Source organism: Canis lupus, chromosome 21 (genome assembly GCF_048164855.1).
Source record: "Canis lupus baileyi chromosome 21, mCanLup2.hap1, whole genome shotgun sequence".
NCBI lineage: Eukaryota > Metazoa > Chordata > Mammalia > Carnivora > Canidae > Canis > Canis lupus.
The window spans coordinates 19,082,940-19,100,306 of record NC_132858.1 but is presented as its reverse complement, the minus strand read 5'-3'; the positions used below and the strand labels follow the sequence as shown (position 1 = coordinate 19,100,306).

The window sequence follows — 17,367 nt, the reverse complement described above, 5'->3', positions numbered from 1 at the left end:
AATCTTAATGCTAACAATACGAAGTGCTGACAAGGATGAGACGTAACTAAGAACTCCTGTATGTTGCTGGTGGGAATGCAAATGGTATCGCCTCTTAGGAAAAGAGTTTAGAAATTTCTGTAAAAGTAAACACACTTATTTTACCAGCAACCCGATTTTTAGGTATTTGTCCAAGAGGTGCGAAAACACACGTTTACACAGAGATCTACGTGTAAATGTTCATAGCAACATTAGTCATCATCTCCAAAAACTGGAAGCAAACGAAATGTCCTTGACTGGTGAGTAGGGGAAGCAGCCAAGGCATGGAAAACCATCAACATGAGGAAGGAATGAGCTCCTGATGCCCCTGGGAACAGGGTACATTTCAGAAGTGTCATGCAGAGTGGCATAAGCCATATGGGGAGATAGCCTTATGGCTTTCTGGAAAAGGGAAAACTGTAAGCACAGAAGACAGACCAGAGACAGCATTCTGGGAGCCTGAGAGGACTTCACATGATGCCCCAAGATCTCACGTCACTGAGGACGTTTTGCCTGTGGAGGTAGAGAGCAGTGTGGGTGCAAAGTGGCACAAGGGAACTTTCCGAGGTGATGGAAACACTCAAAATCTTGATTATAATGGTGGTTACATGACTTTATGCCTTAGTCAAGTCTCATAGAACTATATACCTTACAGTGGTGAATATCACTGTATATAAATTATACCTCCATAGACAAAAATGTCAGGTTTCTAGCACTGTGCAGGCTTTCAGTAATGGAAACGGAATCAACAATCAAACATAAAAAAGTACTTATTGGAGGAATGATAGAATGGAGTGGAGACTGGAATTCAGATTGAGATCGTTAACAGTTTTATGTGAACTCTGGATAATTTTTTTTGCAGTCTTTTTCCATTTCTTGGGGGATAGTGGGCTAATAGAAGCTGAGTGATAGAGCAGGCTAAGTCGCAGGTGTGTCAAACCTCCAGATCCAGAAAGAGGTCTCTATGTGATTGTGTCTAAAGACACAGAGGAAATTTTTTTCTTTGTAATTTTAAAGAAAAAAAAATTAACTTCGCAAGGGATAAGGAGAAGGAATGGGTTCAAGGCATCAGAAGCTCCACATCATTTTCAAACTATTAATGGGAAGTGAGAAGTGAAAGACAGGTTAATGAAGTGAGAATTGTAGGGCCACTGAGGGGCTGCCCTAAGTGCCCTAACTTGAGAGCAAGCAGAGTTTGGAGACCACACTAGTCCCCTCCTCATCCTGAGTCAGGGGTGAGCAGGGAGGCGCACGCAGAGGAGAAATTTTAGAAGAAATCAGACACGAAAAAAGAAAAGGATGAGGGGGAGGGAAGAGAGAGAGAAACAGTGGGAGCCTAGAGAAGGAAAAGAAGATGGAGGAAGAGGAGGAAGGCAGGAAGGGAAGAAAGAAGGCAAAAAAAAAGGAAACAAAGAAGGGAGATGTCACCGTAAAGGGAGGTGTTGAGTGTCCTCTGCAGTTACTTCTGGTGTCACCCATCGTACCAGTTTTTAACAAACTTGCCTCTGAGGTCTTGGTCTTCAGGGTTGATGTTTCTTTTGACAAGTTCTATGTTAAAAAGGATGTAAGCAATAACTGCTTTAACATGGTCTGGTGCACATTTTCATTTCTTTAGCAAAGGTGCGTGTTGCCTTGGATGTCAGTTCTTTCTCAAAGGCGTGGGATTTTTGCAAAGTGATTTTTCAGTGTTGTGAGGTTGGTCCAGCATGTGGGGCTGAGGAGGATAGGAGACCCTCCACCCTTTGGGACCCCTACCGTCGCCTACTTCTGTGGACTTTCAGCCTTCTAGAATTTCCTGGTTTATTCAGACAGGCCCACTGACCTTCAGGATTCAGAACATGTCTCCTCCTATCACCTGTTCCCTGCGTGCTGACATTGGGCAGCGGTGGGAAAGGGACTGGAGCCGAGCTCAAGGCATGCTGTTCCATATTGATGGGTCTGAGGGTTTGGTAACTGGAACTGATGGTTTGGGGGCTTCACAAAGTCCAAGCAGACAGTACGCCCTGCCCAGTGGTTTTCAAGCTTTTTTCACTGAAGCACCTGCAAATAACTATGTTTTATTTACATCAAGACCACTATACTCTAGGACATATCTGAAATAAAGTTTTGAGTAAACAATGCTATTTTACTATTTGAAGAATTCTGTGCTCTTTTATTCTCCCCTTGACTATTCAATTTCATTAAAAAAAATGCATGTGCAGACCTACTAATGACATCACACCCCTTAGAGTTGGGGCAGTCCGTGTGGTGAGACAGAGGCCCTTCACACCAGGGCCGCCCAGAAGTGGGTGCGGATTCCTGGTATCCATGACAACTCTTGGATCTCCTGGAGATGGTGCCTGGGATGTTTGCATTTTAACTTAAACAGCTCAGTGATTCGATGCCCACTGAGGTTGCAGAACCACTGCAACGACACAGGCTGCTCCTCGCAGAGATTTCCAACTCTTATCTGTGGAGCCTTGAAGATGACCGCGGATGAACTCAGGGGGGACATCTACAGAGCTGCTCCTCTTGATCTGTGCAGGAGTTCACGTGCAACGTCGTTTCTGTTTCTCAGATCAACTCAGATCTCAGAAAGATCTGAGATTTGGGGGAAAGAAAATACATGTGATAAAGGTTTTGAGACTTCATCTCGGGAAATAAGAATCTCAGTTAAGTTCTGATTACCAAAGAGAGAGTCACAGAAATGGAAGGACTCCCTTTAGGGGTAAGGAAACATAGAACATTTTGCTTCATTAAAAATCAAGAGGAGCTTCTTTAGAAATACAGCTTCCCAATGTGGGAGATACTGAACAATTTAGCAAAAACTTAAATGTTTTACATTAGAATCCACATGTTAAAAAATTGTTGTCAAGCAAGACATGCTCATCACCTTGAAGGAGAAGAAACATATTTTCTTGGGAAAGGGATTTTAATATATTCCACTTGACTCTAAAGTACTATAGTCCCTTTTTTTTTTTTTAAGATTTTATTTATTTAGGGCAGCCCTGGTGGCTCAGTGGTTTAGCGCCGCCTTCAGCTCAGGGCATGATCCTAGAGACCCTGGATCAAGTCCCATGTCGGGCTCCCTGCATGGAGCCTGCTTCTCCCTCTGCCTGTGTCTCTGCCTCTCTCTCTCTCTCTGTCTGTCTCTCATGAATAAAAAAAAAAAAAAAAAACTTAAGTTAAAAAAAATCCTTAAAAAAAGATTTTATTTATTTATTTGTTTGTTTAGAGAGTATGCAGGAGTGGGGCAGAGGGAGAGGGAGAGAGAGAATATCAAGCAGAAACTGTGCTCAGTATGGAGCCGGATGTGGGGCTTGATCTCAAAACCCTGAGGTCATGACCTGAGCCTAAATCAAGAGTTGGACACTTAACCAGCTGAGCCCCCTGGGTGTCCCTAAAGTATCATAGTCTTTGGATGCTGACTGGCTCAGTCAGAAGAGCATATGGCTCTTGATTTCCAGGTTGTGAGTATGAGCCTTACGTTGGGGGTAGCGATTATTTAAATAAATAAATGAATCTTTAAAAAAAAAAAAAGTACCATAGTCTTGAGAACACTACAATCAATTAATAGTCTCTTAAAAGTAAGTGTGTGTGTGTTTTAACATTAACAACATGCTATATGTTGTTTTCTTGCACTAAACAGTCTATATGTAAGCACACATATGTGTACATACAGGACATACACACATATACGTATTGTTTTTGTTTTTGTTTTTTTTGTCTTGTGAATCCTCAATTCATTATTTGCCTCTGGAAGGTAAAGACTAAATGCTAAAAAAAATATACAAGGAAGGGAAAGTTTAATTTTTAAGAAAATTATTTCTTTTTTGTAATAAAAATGATTTGTAAGGGCGGGGAGGAGGATGAGCAAGCTTCCAGTTATAGAGTGAATACGTCACCGAGATGAAAAGTATAGAGTAAGGCATAGAGGCACTAATACTGTAGTAACTTTGTATGGTAACAGATGGTGAGGACGCTTCTTGTGGTGAGCATTGCTTGATGTACAGAATTGTAGAATCACTAGTTGGTGCCCCTGAAACTATTATACCATTGTATATCCACCATACTTAAATAAAAGTTTTGAAAAATGCTTTGTAAGGAAGTCATATGTTCTTATCCAGAGTAGATAAGAACATATGACTTCGGGCACAATGTGATTCTGTATTCTGGTTCAAAGGGAAGTTTGAACTGTTCTTGCCGTTTCTGTTGTGTCAGTGATTAGATACCAAAGTCAAAGCTGAAGTCAAAAGTGAGGTGAATGATTTTACTTCTAGGCAGGAAGTCACAACCACCCCAAAGAAGCAAATGCAAATTTTCAAAAGATTTTCCAAGTCTTCACACTTTAATAAAGCACCATGCATCGAGGATCTGGTATAAATGAATGTGAATTTTGTTCATCGTGTCCGCCTTGCTGTGTTGTGCTGAAATGTTCCATCCTTCCAAACCTGGGTCTGTCGGGCTACCTTTGACAGCCTGGGCTTGGACTCACCTCCTCACATGCACCGAACGCAGCTTTCCTGTTCTACATCTCCTTTATTCTAGGAGGACACCTGGTGCCTTTGACTAGTCCATAGAGATACCACTGAGAATAGGCTCAGAGCTGCTCCCTCTCCACCATCACCACCAGCAGATTGCCACAGCCCTCCAGATATATATCTAACTTCTGAAGTTGTGGTGTTCTATCTAGCTTGTCTCTCATGAACTGTGTCTCACTTATGAAATAAGTGAGATTTTGGGCAGGGATTTTGGGCCAGCATCAAGGGAGGACTATGAAGTGGTGATAGAGATATTTGGGATGGGCTATATTTTGGAGCAGGTTTCCCTTGCTTGTGTTTTTCTTAGAATCAGGCTATGTAAGTGACTCTTTGCTTCTCTTATTTCATGCATCCGTCAGAGATTGCATGGGAGAAAAGATTGGGATCCAAATGCAATCCAAATTTTAGTTGACTACCAATTTCATCTATTTGCTTGACAAATTAATAGGTTGCCAGGAGACCAACTCAAATATAATATTGCATTCTATTCTCTTAAAGAGGAGGTCTAGATGATGAAAAGTCCATTTATTCTTCAGCCTTTGCTCCCTGTGGACTTGAGTCAGGCACATTCTAGCAATGCATACAGGATAGGGTTCCTTCCTCTGGAAGGGTGGCTGGGAATGAATGGCTGAAAAATGATGTTGAAATTCTTAGAGGGGCCTGAAGCTTTAAGGTATCTACTCATTGGTCAGATAAAGACAAGCAAGCACCTTTCGTAATACTACAATAGAGGAGAAATTTTTGTGGATGAGCTTGTTTCAAACCTTATCAAATCCAGAATGAGGCAGCAGGAGTAGTAAAACATGCACTTAACTGAGGCTCAGATATCTCAGAGCCTGAGATAAAACATGGAACTTACCTCAGCTCCTGCAAAGGAAACTCAGAGGCTTCCCTAGAAAGATGCAACCTGGATCCTCCATGGTTCACAATGGAAAATGATTTCCTCAAAGGGAGGGGTGGCTGGGCTTTCCAGCCTGGACTCCTGCTCCCTGGATATCACTTTACTAATTACTGATTAGGCAACAACAACCACAACTCAAGAACTGAGAGGTAACTTTCTCTCAGGCCTTATTTCCTCACCTGTAAACCTCACCTGAGGTGTTTGGGCCATGTAAGCTTTGGAGTCTCATTAAGAGCTAACAAGTTATGGATCCTAGACCCTTAGTGGTCAACAATCTCTTCAGAGAAAACCTTTCAGAGAAGATTGTTTTGGACCGCCACCCTTTTCGGGGACACTGCTGTAGGACAAAGGGAGAACTTTGGCTAAGATGGCCTATGGATCGGGGTCTTCTACTCTGTGTTGAGAAAATACTTTTCAGTTCTGACTTTCAGTCTGGACTTCATTGTATCTATTCTTTTTTAGAAGGTCCAAGTCTTCTCTTAAGTCTCCTCATGGCTGACTTCATCTCCTGGTTCCTCAGGGTGTAGATCATGGGGTTCAGAACAGGGATGATGACTGTGAAGGTGATGGAGACAGCTCTGTCCATGGGGAGGGCAGTGAAGGGCCGGGCATAGACATAGATACAGGGCACAAAGTGAAGGGTCACCACAGTGATGTGGGAAGTGCAGGTGGAGATGGCTTTCCTCCTGCCCTCCCCAGCATGAGACCTCAGCATCGTCAGAATGACTGTGTAGGACACAAGGAGGAAGACAAACCATAGTGTAGAGATTAAGCCATTATTGGAAATCATTAAGACCTCAAGAACCAAGGTGTCAGTGCAGGCAAGTTTGAGGACCTGGGGGACATCGCAGTAGAAGCCATCAACAACATTAGGCCCACAGAAGGGGAGGGGCAGCAACAGGGAAATCTGCACGATGGAGTGAACAAAGCCCCCCACCCAGGAGGCCACAATGAGGGCAGTGCATCGCCCCCTACTCATGATGGTCACGTAGTGCAAGGGCTTGGAGATGGCCATGTAGCGGTCAAAGGCCATCACAGAGAGAGAAAAAATGTCTGCCCCACCGAGAAGGTGGAAGAAGAACATCTGAGTGATGCAACCATTGAAGGAGATGGTCTTTGTCCTTGACAGAAGGTCCACAAGGACCTTGGGAGCAGTGATGGAGGAGAAGCAGATGTCCAAGACTGAGAGGTTGCGGAGCAGGAAGTACATGGGGGTATGAAGGCGGGACTCACAGGTCACAGTGACCATGATGAGGAGGTTTCCCATCACAGTTGATGTGTACACCAAAAATAAAAAAAGAAATAAGACCAAGCTCAGCTCTCGAGACTGGGTAAGTCCTTGAAAAATAAATTCTTTCACTCTGGTATAATTTCCCTGCTCCATTGTGTCATGTGTTTTCTCCTTCAACTACCTGGGGAGAAAATCGAAGATAGAAAGTATATCATTAAAAACAAAAGGAACCTGAGTTATAGGACTGGAGTGTCTCGGCGGTTATTTTTACAATTATTTTCCTTTTGGGGAGAGATGCCTGCAATTCAGTGAGTTATCTCCAGTAGTGGTGTTTTTTGAGTTCTTCTAGAGCAAACCAAAGAATGGGTTTCCAATGGATGCTTAATCGAAGCACCTAAATCAGTATGCTATTAAATTCTTAGAGGATCATAAGGGAAGGGAAGTAAAACGGAATGGAAAGTCATCAGAGAGGGAGAAAAACTATGAGAGACTCTTAACTCTAGGAAACAAATTGAGGGTTGAAGGAGAGGAAGTGGGGGTGGGTGGGGTAACTGGGTGATGGGCATTAAGGGGGGCACGTGATGTGATGAGCACTGGGAGTCCTATGCAACTGATAAATCATTGAACACTACATCTGAAACTAAGTGTGTACTTAATGTTGGCTAATTAAATTTAAATAAAAATATTTTTTTACACTTGCATAATTTTACATATTCTATATCCCCTCTTGAAAAGTCACTAGATGGTCTGAAAAGTGAGGAGAATAGTTTTGTTTTGCAACAAATACTCCTGTATCTAATCATCAGGAAGTGGGAAACACACAGGGGAGAGGTATAAAACACAGCCTGTGGCTCTCATGGAAGCTTAGAGAGGCTTCTCTCATCATCTTCCACAGCAGACAATCTGTTGGGCATAGTCTGTGCAAAATTTCATGGTACTCGATGATGAGCACTGAGGTAAGGTCAGAAAAAGCAGTTTCCTGTGTGCCCCCCACCCCCAAGGACAAACTGCAAATTGTGTTGCAGTAGCTAACACAATTTGAGCATATGCTGCTTTTGTTCTCAGTTTTTCTTCTCTTTGGTGTCTTATTCTCTTTTGTCCATGGGACTTGGCAAGTGGTAGCTATCGTCCCTGCTCTGGGTGATGCTCTTGGCAAACACTTCATCGTCCAGCACACCAGACAAATGGCTGTCTTTTCTTGGGCTCCCTCCCTTCGCATCACCTACATTTGGATGACACTTCCCCTCATCTCACTATTTGTAGAGGTTTCAGTTTTGTGCAAAAAGCACAGGTTTTGGAACCAGTAGATCTGAATTTGAATATAAATTCAGTATTAATTGAGCAAGTGGCTCAATTAGTAGATGACTCTGAGCTTGTGTCTCATCAGTAGAAGTGGGTACAATCATGTTTGTGTCATAAGGTTGTGAAGTTTGAATGGACTGGTTTCATTCTTAAATCTGAGTCCCCAGACTACATGTTCCCTCATATAGAAGCTCCTGGCATTTTGCAGGGCCAGTCTTTTCTACAACATTATCTGGGAGATGCTGTTACACTTTTCCTATAAGAGTTTTTTGAAATAATTGCAACAATGATCAAATGTAGCATATAAAAAGCAGATACATTCCATACAATGGAATATTATTCAGTTATAAAAAGAAATGAGCTATCGAGGCCCTGATGAGAATACAAAGAGGGTCCTTAAATGCATATTGGTAAGTGAAAGAAGGTCATCTGAAAAGGTACACACTGTATGACTCCAACTCTATGTCATTCTGGAAAAGGCCAAATTGTAGTAGAAAGATTAGTGGTTGCCAGGGGCTGGGGTGTGCAGGTAGGGAGGGGTGAGAAGGGGAGGCATAGGGGATATTTGGGGATTTTAAAAATCATGGATACGTGGCATTATGCATTTGTCCAATCTACAGAATGCACAACACTCAGACTGAACACTGATGCATACTAAGGACTTTAGTTAATAAACGTATCCAGCTTGGTCCCTCCGTTGTTGATGAATGTGGCACACACGCATGCAAAGTGTTAATAATGGAGAAACTGGTGGGAATAGGGAATGTGCGGAGCTCTCTGTACTTTCCTGTTTAATGTTTCTGTAAACCTAAACTGCTCTAAGAACTAAAATCCATTAGTTTCTTAAAAAGCAGATCAAACTTGAGAACATTTACATTTTGTAAAGAAACACATTTTTGGAAAATCTTTTATTACCAAGCTTCACTTTCTGTAAATCCGAATTCAATGCTTTCCTCTTGCTTCCCAGCCTGTTGTAAAGAGAACATCTACAATAAGTACTGCTTTGGGTGGTTGGTGACAGGCATCTGGCTTTTGCGATTTTATCAACCGTTTACAATAAAATCTCCCTTTGCAACTCTTTCTCTTAAAAACAAAAAAAAAGCTCTTTCTCTTAAAAGGAAAAAGAAAATCAGGTTTGTTACAGTGTAACTTGCATGTGATAAGGTGCATACATTTAAGGGCACAAGGTGATGCCTTTTGACGTATACACAGACCTAGAAGCCACCCCTACAATCAGGATAAGGAACATTTCATCTGCCCCCCAAAAGCCTCCCGTGCCCTAGAGAGCCGTGGAACTCTTGGTGCAGAACGACTCTGCCCAGAGCTCTGCACTGAGACAGGACCCATGTCTATCAGGGCCCCGGGAGCAGAGGAACGTGTCCCTAGGATGGCCCCAGCCCCCCCTTAAGATGCCAGCCTGGGAGCCCAGAGCTGCCAGGAGCATTTGCTGTGCTGCAGGGCACACATGCCCTAGGCCCCTGAGCGCCCTTTCTCGGTGCACTTACTAAAAAGGGCTTGCACATGGATTTCTTGCAATGCAGTTTTTCTGAATGTAGTTTTTCCTGAGAACTGTTCCCCTGAACGTAATCACCGGGCAGGACGGCCTCTGTCTCTCTGTCTGTGTGCGAGGTCCCCCGAAGCCTGACTTCCCTGATGGCCGGCCAGCAGCGACCAGAGCAGGCCTGGTCTCTGTGACGCTGACCAGCCCTCTTGCCATCTCCTGGGATACTCTCCTCTGCTCAGGGCCCGGTCCTCTCTGTTAAAATCAGGATGCAACTCCCCTTCCCCGCTGCCAGTACTTACTGGACAGTCCTTGTTCCCAGTGGAAGGAATGTCGGGACAGATACCGTTTCGTGTCACTGGCACTCCCTCCTTCCGTGTTGGGTCCTCACTGGAAGCCAGCGCGGGCCTGCCAGGCTCTGCAGGGCCCTCTGACCGCTCTGTACTTGCTCCCCCATTTTCTCATTGCAACAGAACGTCCTCCTCACCAGCTTCGCCTTCTCTTTCCTTTGAAGCCCAAGCCACAGAAGTTAATGGTCTAGGCTTCCTGCCACTGATCTGTGGCCCCATCCATCACTCTCAGACAGTTTCATTGCCTTCAAACCTTTTTCATTTTTAAAGGGGTCAGACATTTCCTTCTGAGTAAAGATCAAAAAAAAAATTTTAAAGATAAAATGATCAGAACGAATGCAGTGTGTTACATAATGCACGGAGGATTTTGTTTTGTTTGTATTTTGAATGGTGGCAGGAAGCACTATGATGCAGAGGAAAGATGCCAGCTTGGGGGCGGCAGGAGCTCTGGTGCCTTCACAGAGAGATGGTGGAATCTTTGAAGACAGCAAACCCCCAGAAGGTCAGTCTTTTCATCAGTGAAATGGGAGCATTTGTTGCCTTCAGTCCTTTTGAAAGTAGGCGAGGTCTGCATGGCACAGAGCAATATTAAGGGGACCCATTGATGTGGGCGATTTCTAATATTTCTAAATAATATTGCCTCAATTGCCTTATGACTAGTCAAGCCTGGGTACTGCTCATTGCCTACCAGCAGTCAAATCTCAATAAACCTCAGGTTGTTTCTTGATATTTAACTATAACGTGATGGGTGATGGTAAGAAAAATGGTTGGCATCAAGAATGCCCAGGGGCCATTTGTCATAGGGGTCGAGAGAATGGGCTTTGAAACTCACGTGGATGGGGTTCTATGCAGAAATTAGTCACGAATATGACCAAGTCACCCAGACCACCAAGAAAGACCCAAAATGGTGCTCTTCTGGGCACAAAAGGGATGTGCAACTAGGAAAGTAAAACACGGAGGTTAAAAGAGAGTCCTTGTGTATCAACATGTCTGTTTGGAACAAAAAAGAAGAAAGAAAACAGACAAGTATCGTTTATGAGTTGGCTTTTGGTTTTGTTTCTGGCCAGAACAAACTCAAACTCCTGAGCACTTCTTCAGAAACATGTCTGGGTAGACAGGCTTGTTGAGCTTCACAGAATCCTCAGCTGAGGGAAACCCCAGCCTAACCACCCAGCATGCGGGTGTCACCCCATCTCTTTGCAAGCTGATTTCCCGGTATCCTCTTCAAGTCACCTTCCTAATGTTGAAGAATGAGTTCTCCTTCTTAGCATGACTTGTAGCTTTCATATACATAATTATCAGTATTCAGAACACTTCTGTAATTCATGGTGATGTTTCAAAATTGGCTGTGCACGGGCACACATGCACAGACTCACAGTCAGATATATGAGCACACACCAAAGAGCCCTCATAACAGAATTACCTCATTAAAGGTCCCAAACTCAAGTACCTACCTGAGAAGTAGAGCTGGCCATTTGGTTGCATATACTGACCTTAGGAGACACTGGTTATCAAGGAATATTCTCCTTTAAGGCAGACGTGCATCTGAGGATGGGTTGGGTCAGTTTCTTTCCTACTGTCAGAGGCAAAAGGCAGTTCCAAGAATTGCCTCCGCATCTTCCCACCACAGTCCTATCACGCTGCTCTGTGGTGTCCCTGACATGAATACCAGTCTCCTCCCAGCCTCAGACCCATAGAAGCTCACCGAAGGGAATTATTTTTGGCTGTGACTGCTCACTCGAGTAGCCAGACTTTCCTTTTGGGATGAAGCTCCCTTGAGTGTTATTAAGAAGTCATGCAGTGGAGGATGTGTGCAAACACACACACTTTGGCTTTGTAGTTTTCCTAATGTAGGAGAGGAGGTGAATCCTCCTAGACCTTGGGCTTAGAGCCCAAATATCTTTGCCTGAAGGGCTCATAGGGGACAAACAGGAGTCTTCCTCTTTAAGATGTAGGAACTCATGGGATCCCTGGGTGGCGCAGCGGTTTGGCGCCTACCTTTGGCCCAGGGCGCGATCCTGGAGACCCGGGATCGAGTCCCACGTCGGGCTCCCGGTGCATGGAGCCTGCTTCTCCCTCTGCCTGTGTCTCTGCCTCTCTCTCTCTCTGTGACTATCATAAATAAAAAAAAAAAAAAAATTAAAAAAAAAAAAGATGTAGGAACTCAGGGAAAATGAACAGAACTCCCGGTAGAGTGTGTTTCAGATCATTCCAATTTTTTCTTTCTAGGCAGATGGTTTGCTTGTTGCCCTATTGATATGCATCATCAGAATCATCATAAAGTTTGGGAAATGCATTTTCTCCTTGTTTCCCACCAAACTTCTCATACCAAGAGGGAATATAAGCAGATAGAAGATATGTTGGTACTATCATTCATTAAATATCCAATTGCAAAGTATTTTTTGAGCGTCTACCATGTTCCAGGCCCTATGATTCCTATGATTCCAGGTCCTGAAAGCGGAGAGTTGCAGGTTGCTCCTCATCTCGTTCCCTGTATCATTTTTGAAACCTTGTCTGTCACCACAGATCTAAGGATGGTCTCACTTGACTATTGCATACCTCCAACTTAAAATGTCTATAGTAGCAGGTCCTGGCTGGTTCAGTTGGTAAAGCATGTGACTCTTGATCTTGGGGTTGTGAGTTAAAGCCTCATGTTGGGTGTAGGGATTACTTAAAAATAAAATCTTTTAAAAAAGTTGATCTGAGGTGTGCCTGGTTGGCTCAGTCAGAGGAGCATGCAATTCTTGATCTTGGGGTCATGAGTTTGAGCCTTGCATTGGTATAAAGATTACTTAAATACTTAAAATTTTAAAGCAAATAAAAAAGTTGATCTAGTCTGATATTTTGATCTGATCATTACTATTATTATTATTATTTTTGATCATTATTATTAATAAATAATTCTCTTGCTGTCTCTGGCACTATTATTCTGCTTGTCATAAGGGCCCAATACATCTGAATTGCCTTGGACATTTCTTACTACCCTTTTTTTTTTTGTCCTTTGTAGCTTTCTCTGAACAAATTAATTTTAGGTTTCTTTCATAATTTGCAATAATTGTTCATAATTTACTTCTAGAACTTGCCAGTCCTGGACCTGATATTCATGCTCCTGTGCAATCCCCTCCTTTTGTGTGTGGACTGAATTTAGTGACTTGCTTCTAATGAATAGAGTACAGCAAATGTGATAGGATGTCACTTCCAAGATTAGGCTATAAAAGACTGACTTCTATTTTGCTGCACATTCTTTTGCCTTGATTTCTCACTCTGATGAAGGAAGCTGCCATGCTGGAGAGGTTCACATGGCAAGGACCTGAGGGTGGCCTCCAGCAGCAGCCAGTAGGAAACTGAAGCCCTCAGTCCAATAGCTCATGGTTCTGGCCAGCAATCATGTGAATGAAGTTGGAAGCAGATCCTTCCCTAGTTGAGCCTTGAGATGAGACAACAGCTCTCAGCTGACACATTGATTGTCATCTTGTGAGAGACCCTGAAGCAGAAGACTTAGTTAAGCCATGCCTGGTTCCCAACATACACAAATGTGTTGTTTTAAGCCACTAAATTTTGGAGTAATAGATTACTAACACAGTACTGAACTAATAGTCTTCTTTATTGAATAAGAGCTATGTTGACAACTCTTCCAAACTTGAAAGAGTTTGAGTTTCTCAAAGAAGTCCACAATGGCAGGATCACTCCTAAACCAGCTGGTTTGTATATATAGATATGTTTATTTGTTTAAAAAATACTGTGGAAATTTAAAATCAACCTTCCTTATATAGAAAAAAGTCACAGGTGGTAGGACCAAGTATACATGACCTGCGTAAGATAAGATAGAATCAGTTTATATGTAATAGTTACCTAAGGACATGTCTCTACCTGGAGAAAAATATAGATTAATCCTAGTAATTATGTAATGTCATATTGCAAGGAAATAAATTTAATGCTGTTTTCTTGAATTCAAATACTTTTCCTCACTGTGTGTGATCGGGTTGTTTTGCATGTGTAAGCAGTCCGAGGCAGCTTCATGGGCACCTTTTGCTGGGTTGTTGTCATCTGGGAACACAAACTCTGATTGTAAACATATTTGGTTACCTGAAATTCCACCCAGTCAAAGGTTTTGCTCAAGGTAGAATCAATATAGAGGTAGGAAAAAAAAGGTGTCATTGTGAAAAGTACCTAAAATCTGGAGAACAATGATACCAAAGCAAAGATGGAGCCAGGTAGTAAATGGTCACTTGGTCTGCAGATGGATCTAGCCAAAGACAAATTTATGCCTTTATTTTAATGCTTGGGGAAATATGTCTAATATTGGAAAATGATTCAGAACATATTTTGAGTGGTGGGAATAGAACAGAATATAGGAAAGGACAATCAACAAAGAAAAAAGATACTCATCTCTGTAGGAGCTTCTGGATTAATAAAAGTTGTTTACAATTATCCGATGGCAACTACAGGGGTAAGTGAGGGTTGTCTTCTATAAAGGGTGTCTACCAGGCCAATCTTTTTTGGGCACTTTACTCCAGCGTTTTATCTTTTGGGATCTGACCTTCCAGTTTACTGTCACTCTAACTCCCACGATTACCTTGATCACCTTCCCCTTCCTTTAAATTTCCTTTCCACAAATTTCTTCCATTTCAGTTTAGTTTTCTGTGCATTCCAAGGGTCCAGCAGTATTTCCAGCACATCTATACATTAAGAGAATCCTTTAGAGACAAAGTCTTAGTCTTTGTAATCTCATCCAGTTGTGATTTCTTAGCAACGAACCATAGATGTAGAAGAGATCATTAGAGTTCACAATTTTTCATGTTCTCCTTTTCTTTCTGGGAATAGAAGTAGATTACATTTTCCAGATTCCCTTGCAATAAATTGGGATTATATGAACAAGGGCTGGCCAATGGAATGTGATCAGAAGTGGAACATACCACTTCCAGGATTGGCCAATAATGGCCCTTCCCCTCTCCCCATCATTCTCTAAATTTTTTTAAAAAAATATTTATTTATTTATTTGAGAGAGAGAGAGAGATCACACACGTGCATGAGTAGGGGGAAGGGCAGAGGGAGAGAGAGGGAGGGGAAGCAGAATCCCTGCTGAGCATGAAGCCCTGAGTGGGGCTCAATCTCATGACTCTGAGATCACAACCCCAGCTGAAACCAAGAGTCAGACACTCAACCAACTGAGCCACCCAGATGCAGCCCCATCTCCATGATTCTTAATCCTCTCTTCCTTTCTCCATTTGCTGGATGAATGGAGAGATTCTAAGGACCTTGAAAAAGGTGGACCTAAAGGTGGAAGAAACCTGCATGGAACAGCCCTTTCTAAAGACCAGCATTGGCCCATGCTACAAGCAGGAAATAAATTTTTAATCTGCTCATTAAGTTCTTTGGTTTTAGATGTTTTTGTCACAGTGTTTGATCTACTTTGATTAACAGATGAGTGCCAGCTTCTGTGGCTTGAGCTTTATCATGAAGAGAAACACAGTCTAATAAAATCAATAGATACCAGCAAAACATCAGTTGGATTGCTAGGTAAACCTCCTAGTATCATTCTCATCCCTTTCACTGCAAAGACTAGCAAATTCCCAAATCCAATGATTAAACCTTCATGCTTTTTATGACCCTTCCTTTACCTTTTAATGGACAGAGTGGAAAGTGTTAAAGAGTTGTGGGGTCCATATATGCAGATACAATGAAGAATTTGGGGCTGACTCATCTGTGATTGGGATAATCCTACTATGCAATGAGGAGTCAGTTTTTCTCCCAGGGGAGTGCTTAGCATCTCTATTTGATTAAGCCTTGCACAGATCCAGGTGAGCTGTCTACAGCCTTTACCCATCTGTTATTTCTTGATGAACGCTCCCACTCACCACATTACCTCCTTCTGTCTAGGGGGAAACAATGGCCTCAAAGTGATTTGAAGATTTTCTCTTCCCAATAGAAATCATGGATTTGAATTTCTTAAGAGGCCACAAATGGAGTTCTGCTTTCCTGACTTTCCTTATAAATGTTAACTGGTGGTATTCAGTCCATGAGTGTGCTACTTCATGGCTACATTGAGCTCACCATTGCACTTGTGCAACGTGGCATGTTCTTACACCATTCTCTCCATTTGTAATACTGGTTTCTTTCATTGTTCTTTTTTTTTTTTTTCTGTCTTTTCCCCTTGAAAAGATCTACTCACTGTAAAGTGCCTTTTGAAGCTCTTAGGTAAAGTGCCTACCATATTTCCACAGCACTTTGCTCATATCGTTATTAGAACATTTTGGGGTATGGCTCTAGGGAAGTGACTGTATTTAATCTTTTTGCAGCAATCTGAATCCTAGCACTGTCAGGCATATAATGCATGCTCTATAAAATATTTGCAGAATGAATAATTGAAAGTAAGTAATGGAAGTGATTAATGAGCTTCACCTTAGAGCAGTGTCACCTATAGGTCCTTAGCACATACTATATTACAGAACCAACTTCTTCAAGGACTCTGTGACATCCGTAGATGCCTCTTTGTTTTTGGCATTAAAGTGATCTCTTCCCATTTTGAGAAAGTGAAATTTAATGGCTATATTTACCTCTTTGGGGCTATTTCATTCTCAAAGAATTTAAATCCTTTCTGAATGCCCTAGTCGTTTCTTTAATCTCCTCATGGCTGACTTCATTTCCTGGTTCCTCAGGGTGTAGATCATAGGATTGAGCAAAGGGGAGATGACCGTGAAGGTGACAGAGATGGCTTTATCTGTGGGGAGGGCAGTAAAGGGCCGGGCATAGACATAGATACAGGGCACAAAGTGTAAGGTTACCACAGTGATGTGGGAGGTGCAGGTGGAGATGGCTTTCCTCCTTCCCTCCCCAGCATGAGACCTCAGCATCATCAGAATGACCGTGTAAGATATGAGGAGAAAGAAGAAAATAAGCCAACTGACTAATCCATTATTAGAAATCATCAGGATCTCCAGAGAGATGGTGTCTGTACAGGCGAGCTTGAGGACCTGGGGGACATCGCAGTAGAAAGTGTCAAGAACATTGGGTCCACAGAAGGGGAGTGGAAGCAACAGGGAAATCTGCACGATGGAGTGGACAAAGCCCCCCACCCAGGAGGCCAGCACCAGGCTAGTACATCGTTCCTTACTCATGATTGTCATATAGTGAAGGGGTCTTGAGATGGCCACGTAGCGATCAAAGGCCATCACAGAGAGAGAAAAAACATCTGCTCCTCCCAGAAGGTGGAAGAAAAACATTTGAGTGACACAGCCATTGAAGGAGATGGTTTTTCTTTTTGATAGAAGATCAACTAGGACCTTGGGAGCAGTGATGGAGGAGAAGCAGATGTCCAAGACAGAGAGGTTGCGGAGCAGGAAGTACATGGGGGTATGAAGGTGAGACTCAAAGGTCACAGTGACCATGATGAGGAGGTTTCCCAGCAGAGTTGTCATATACACCGTAAACAAGAAGACAAACAAGACCAAGCTCAGCTCTCGAGACTGAGTAATACCCAGGAAAAGAAATTCTTTCACTTTCGTATAATTTCCCTGATCCATTGGGTCACAGATTCTTTTTCA

At 42.7% G+C, this 17,367-nt stretch overlaps 2 protein-coding genes across 3 annotated transcripts; both read right to left on the bottom strand.

The window, feature by feature from the left end:
• Nucleotides 1-3,878: 3,878 nt before the first annotated feature.
• On the bottom strand, nt 3,879-10,026 carry LOC140612816 (olfactory receptor 4D9-like). Of its 2 annotated transcripts, XM_072790942.1 has the most exons (3): nt 9,776-10,026; nt 8,888-8,940; nt 3,879-6,851 (listed from the first exon to the last, which is right to left on the bottom strand). In XM_072790942.1, exon 3 carries the CDS (start codon nt 6,821-6,823, stop codon nt 5,888-5,890), a length of 936 nt encoding a protein of 311 aa, XP_072647043.1. In that variant the 5' UTR covers nt 6,824-6,851; nt 8,888-8,940; nt 9,776-10,026; the 3' UTR covers nt 3,879-5,887. The 2 variants fall into 2 exon arrangements, with proteins under 2 accessions (XP_072647043.1, XP_072647045.1); XM_072790944.1 differs by lacking the exon at nt 8,888-8,940.
• A 6,384-nt stretch (nt 10,027-16,410) lies between these two features.
• Nucleotides 16,411-17,346, bottom strand: LOC140613468 (olfactory receptor 4D9). The gene has a single exon (XM_072791983.1). The coding sequence runs from the start codon at nt 17,344-17,346 to the stop codon at nt 16,411-16,413; it is 936 nt and encodes a 311-aa protein (XP_072648084.1).
• Between the last annotated feature and the right edge of the window lie 21 nt (nt 17,347-17,367).

What these genes read in the sequence shown, in the direction of transcription:
- LOC140612816 (XM_072790942.1), bottom strand. Translation starts at nt 6,823, where the DNA reads ATGGAGCAGGGAAATTATACCAGAGTGAAAGAATTTATTTTTCAAGGA.
- LOC140613468 (XM_072791983.1), bottom strand. Translation starts at nt 17,346, where the DNA reads ATGGATCAGGGAAATTATACGAAAGTGAAAGAATTTCTTTTCCTGGGT.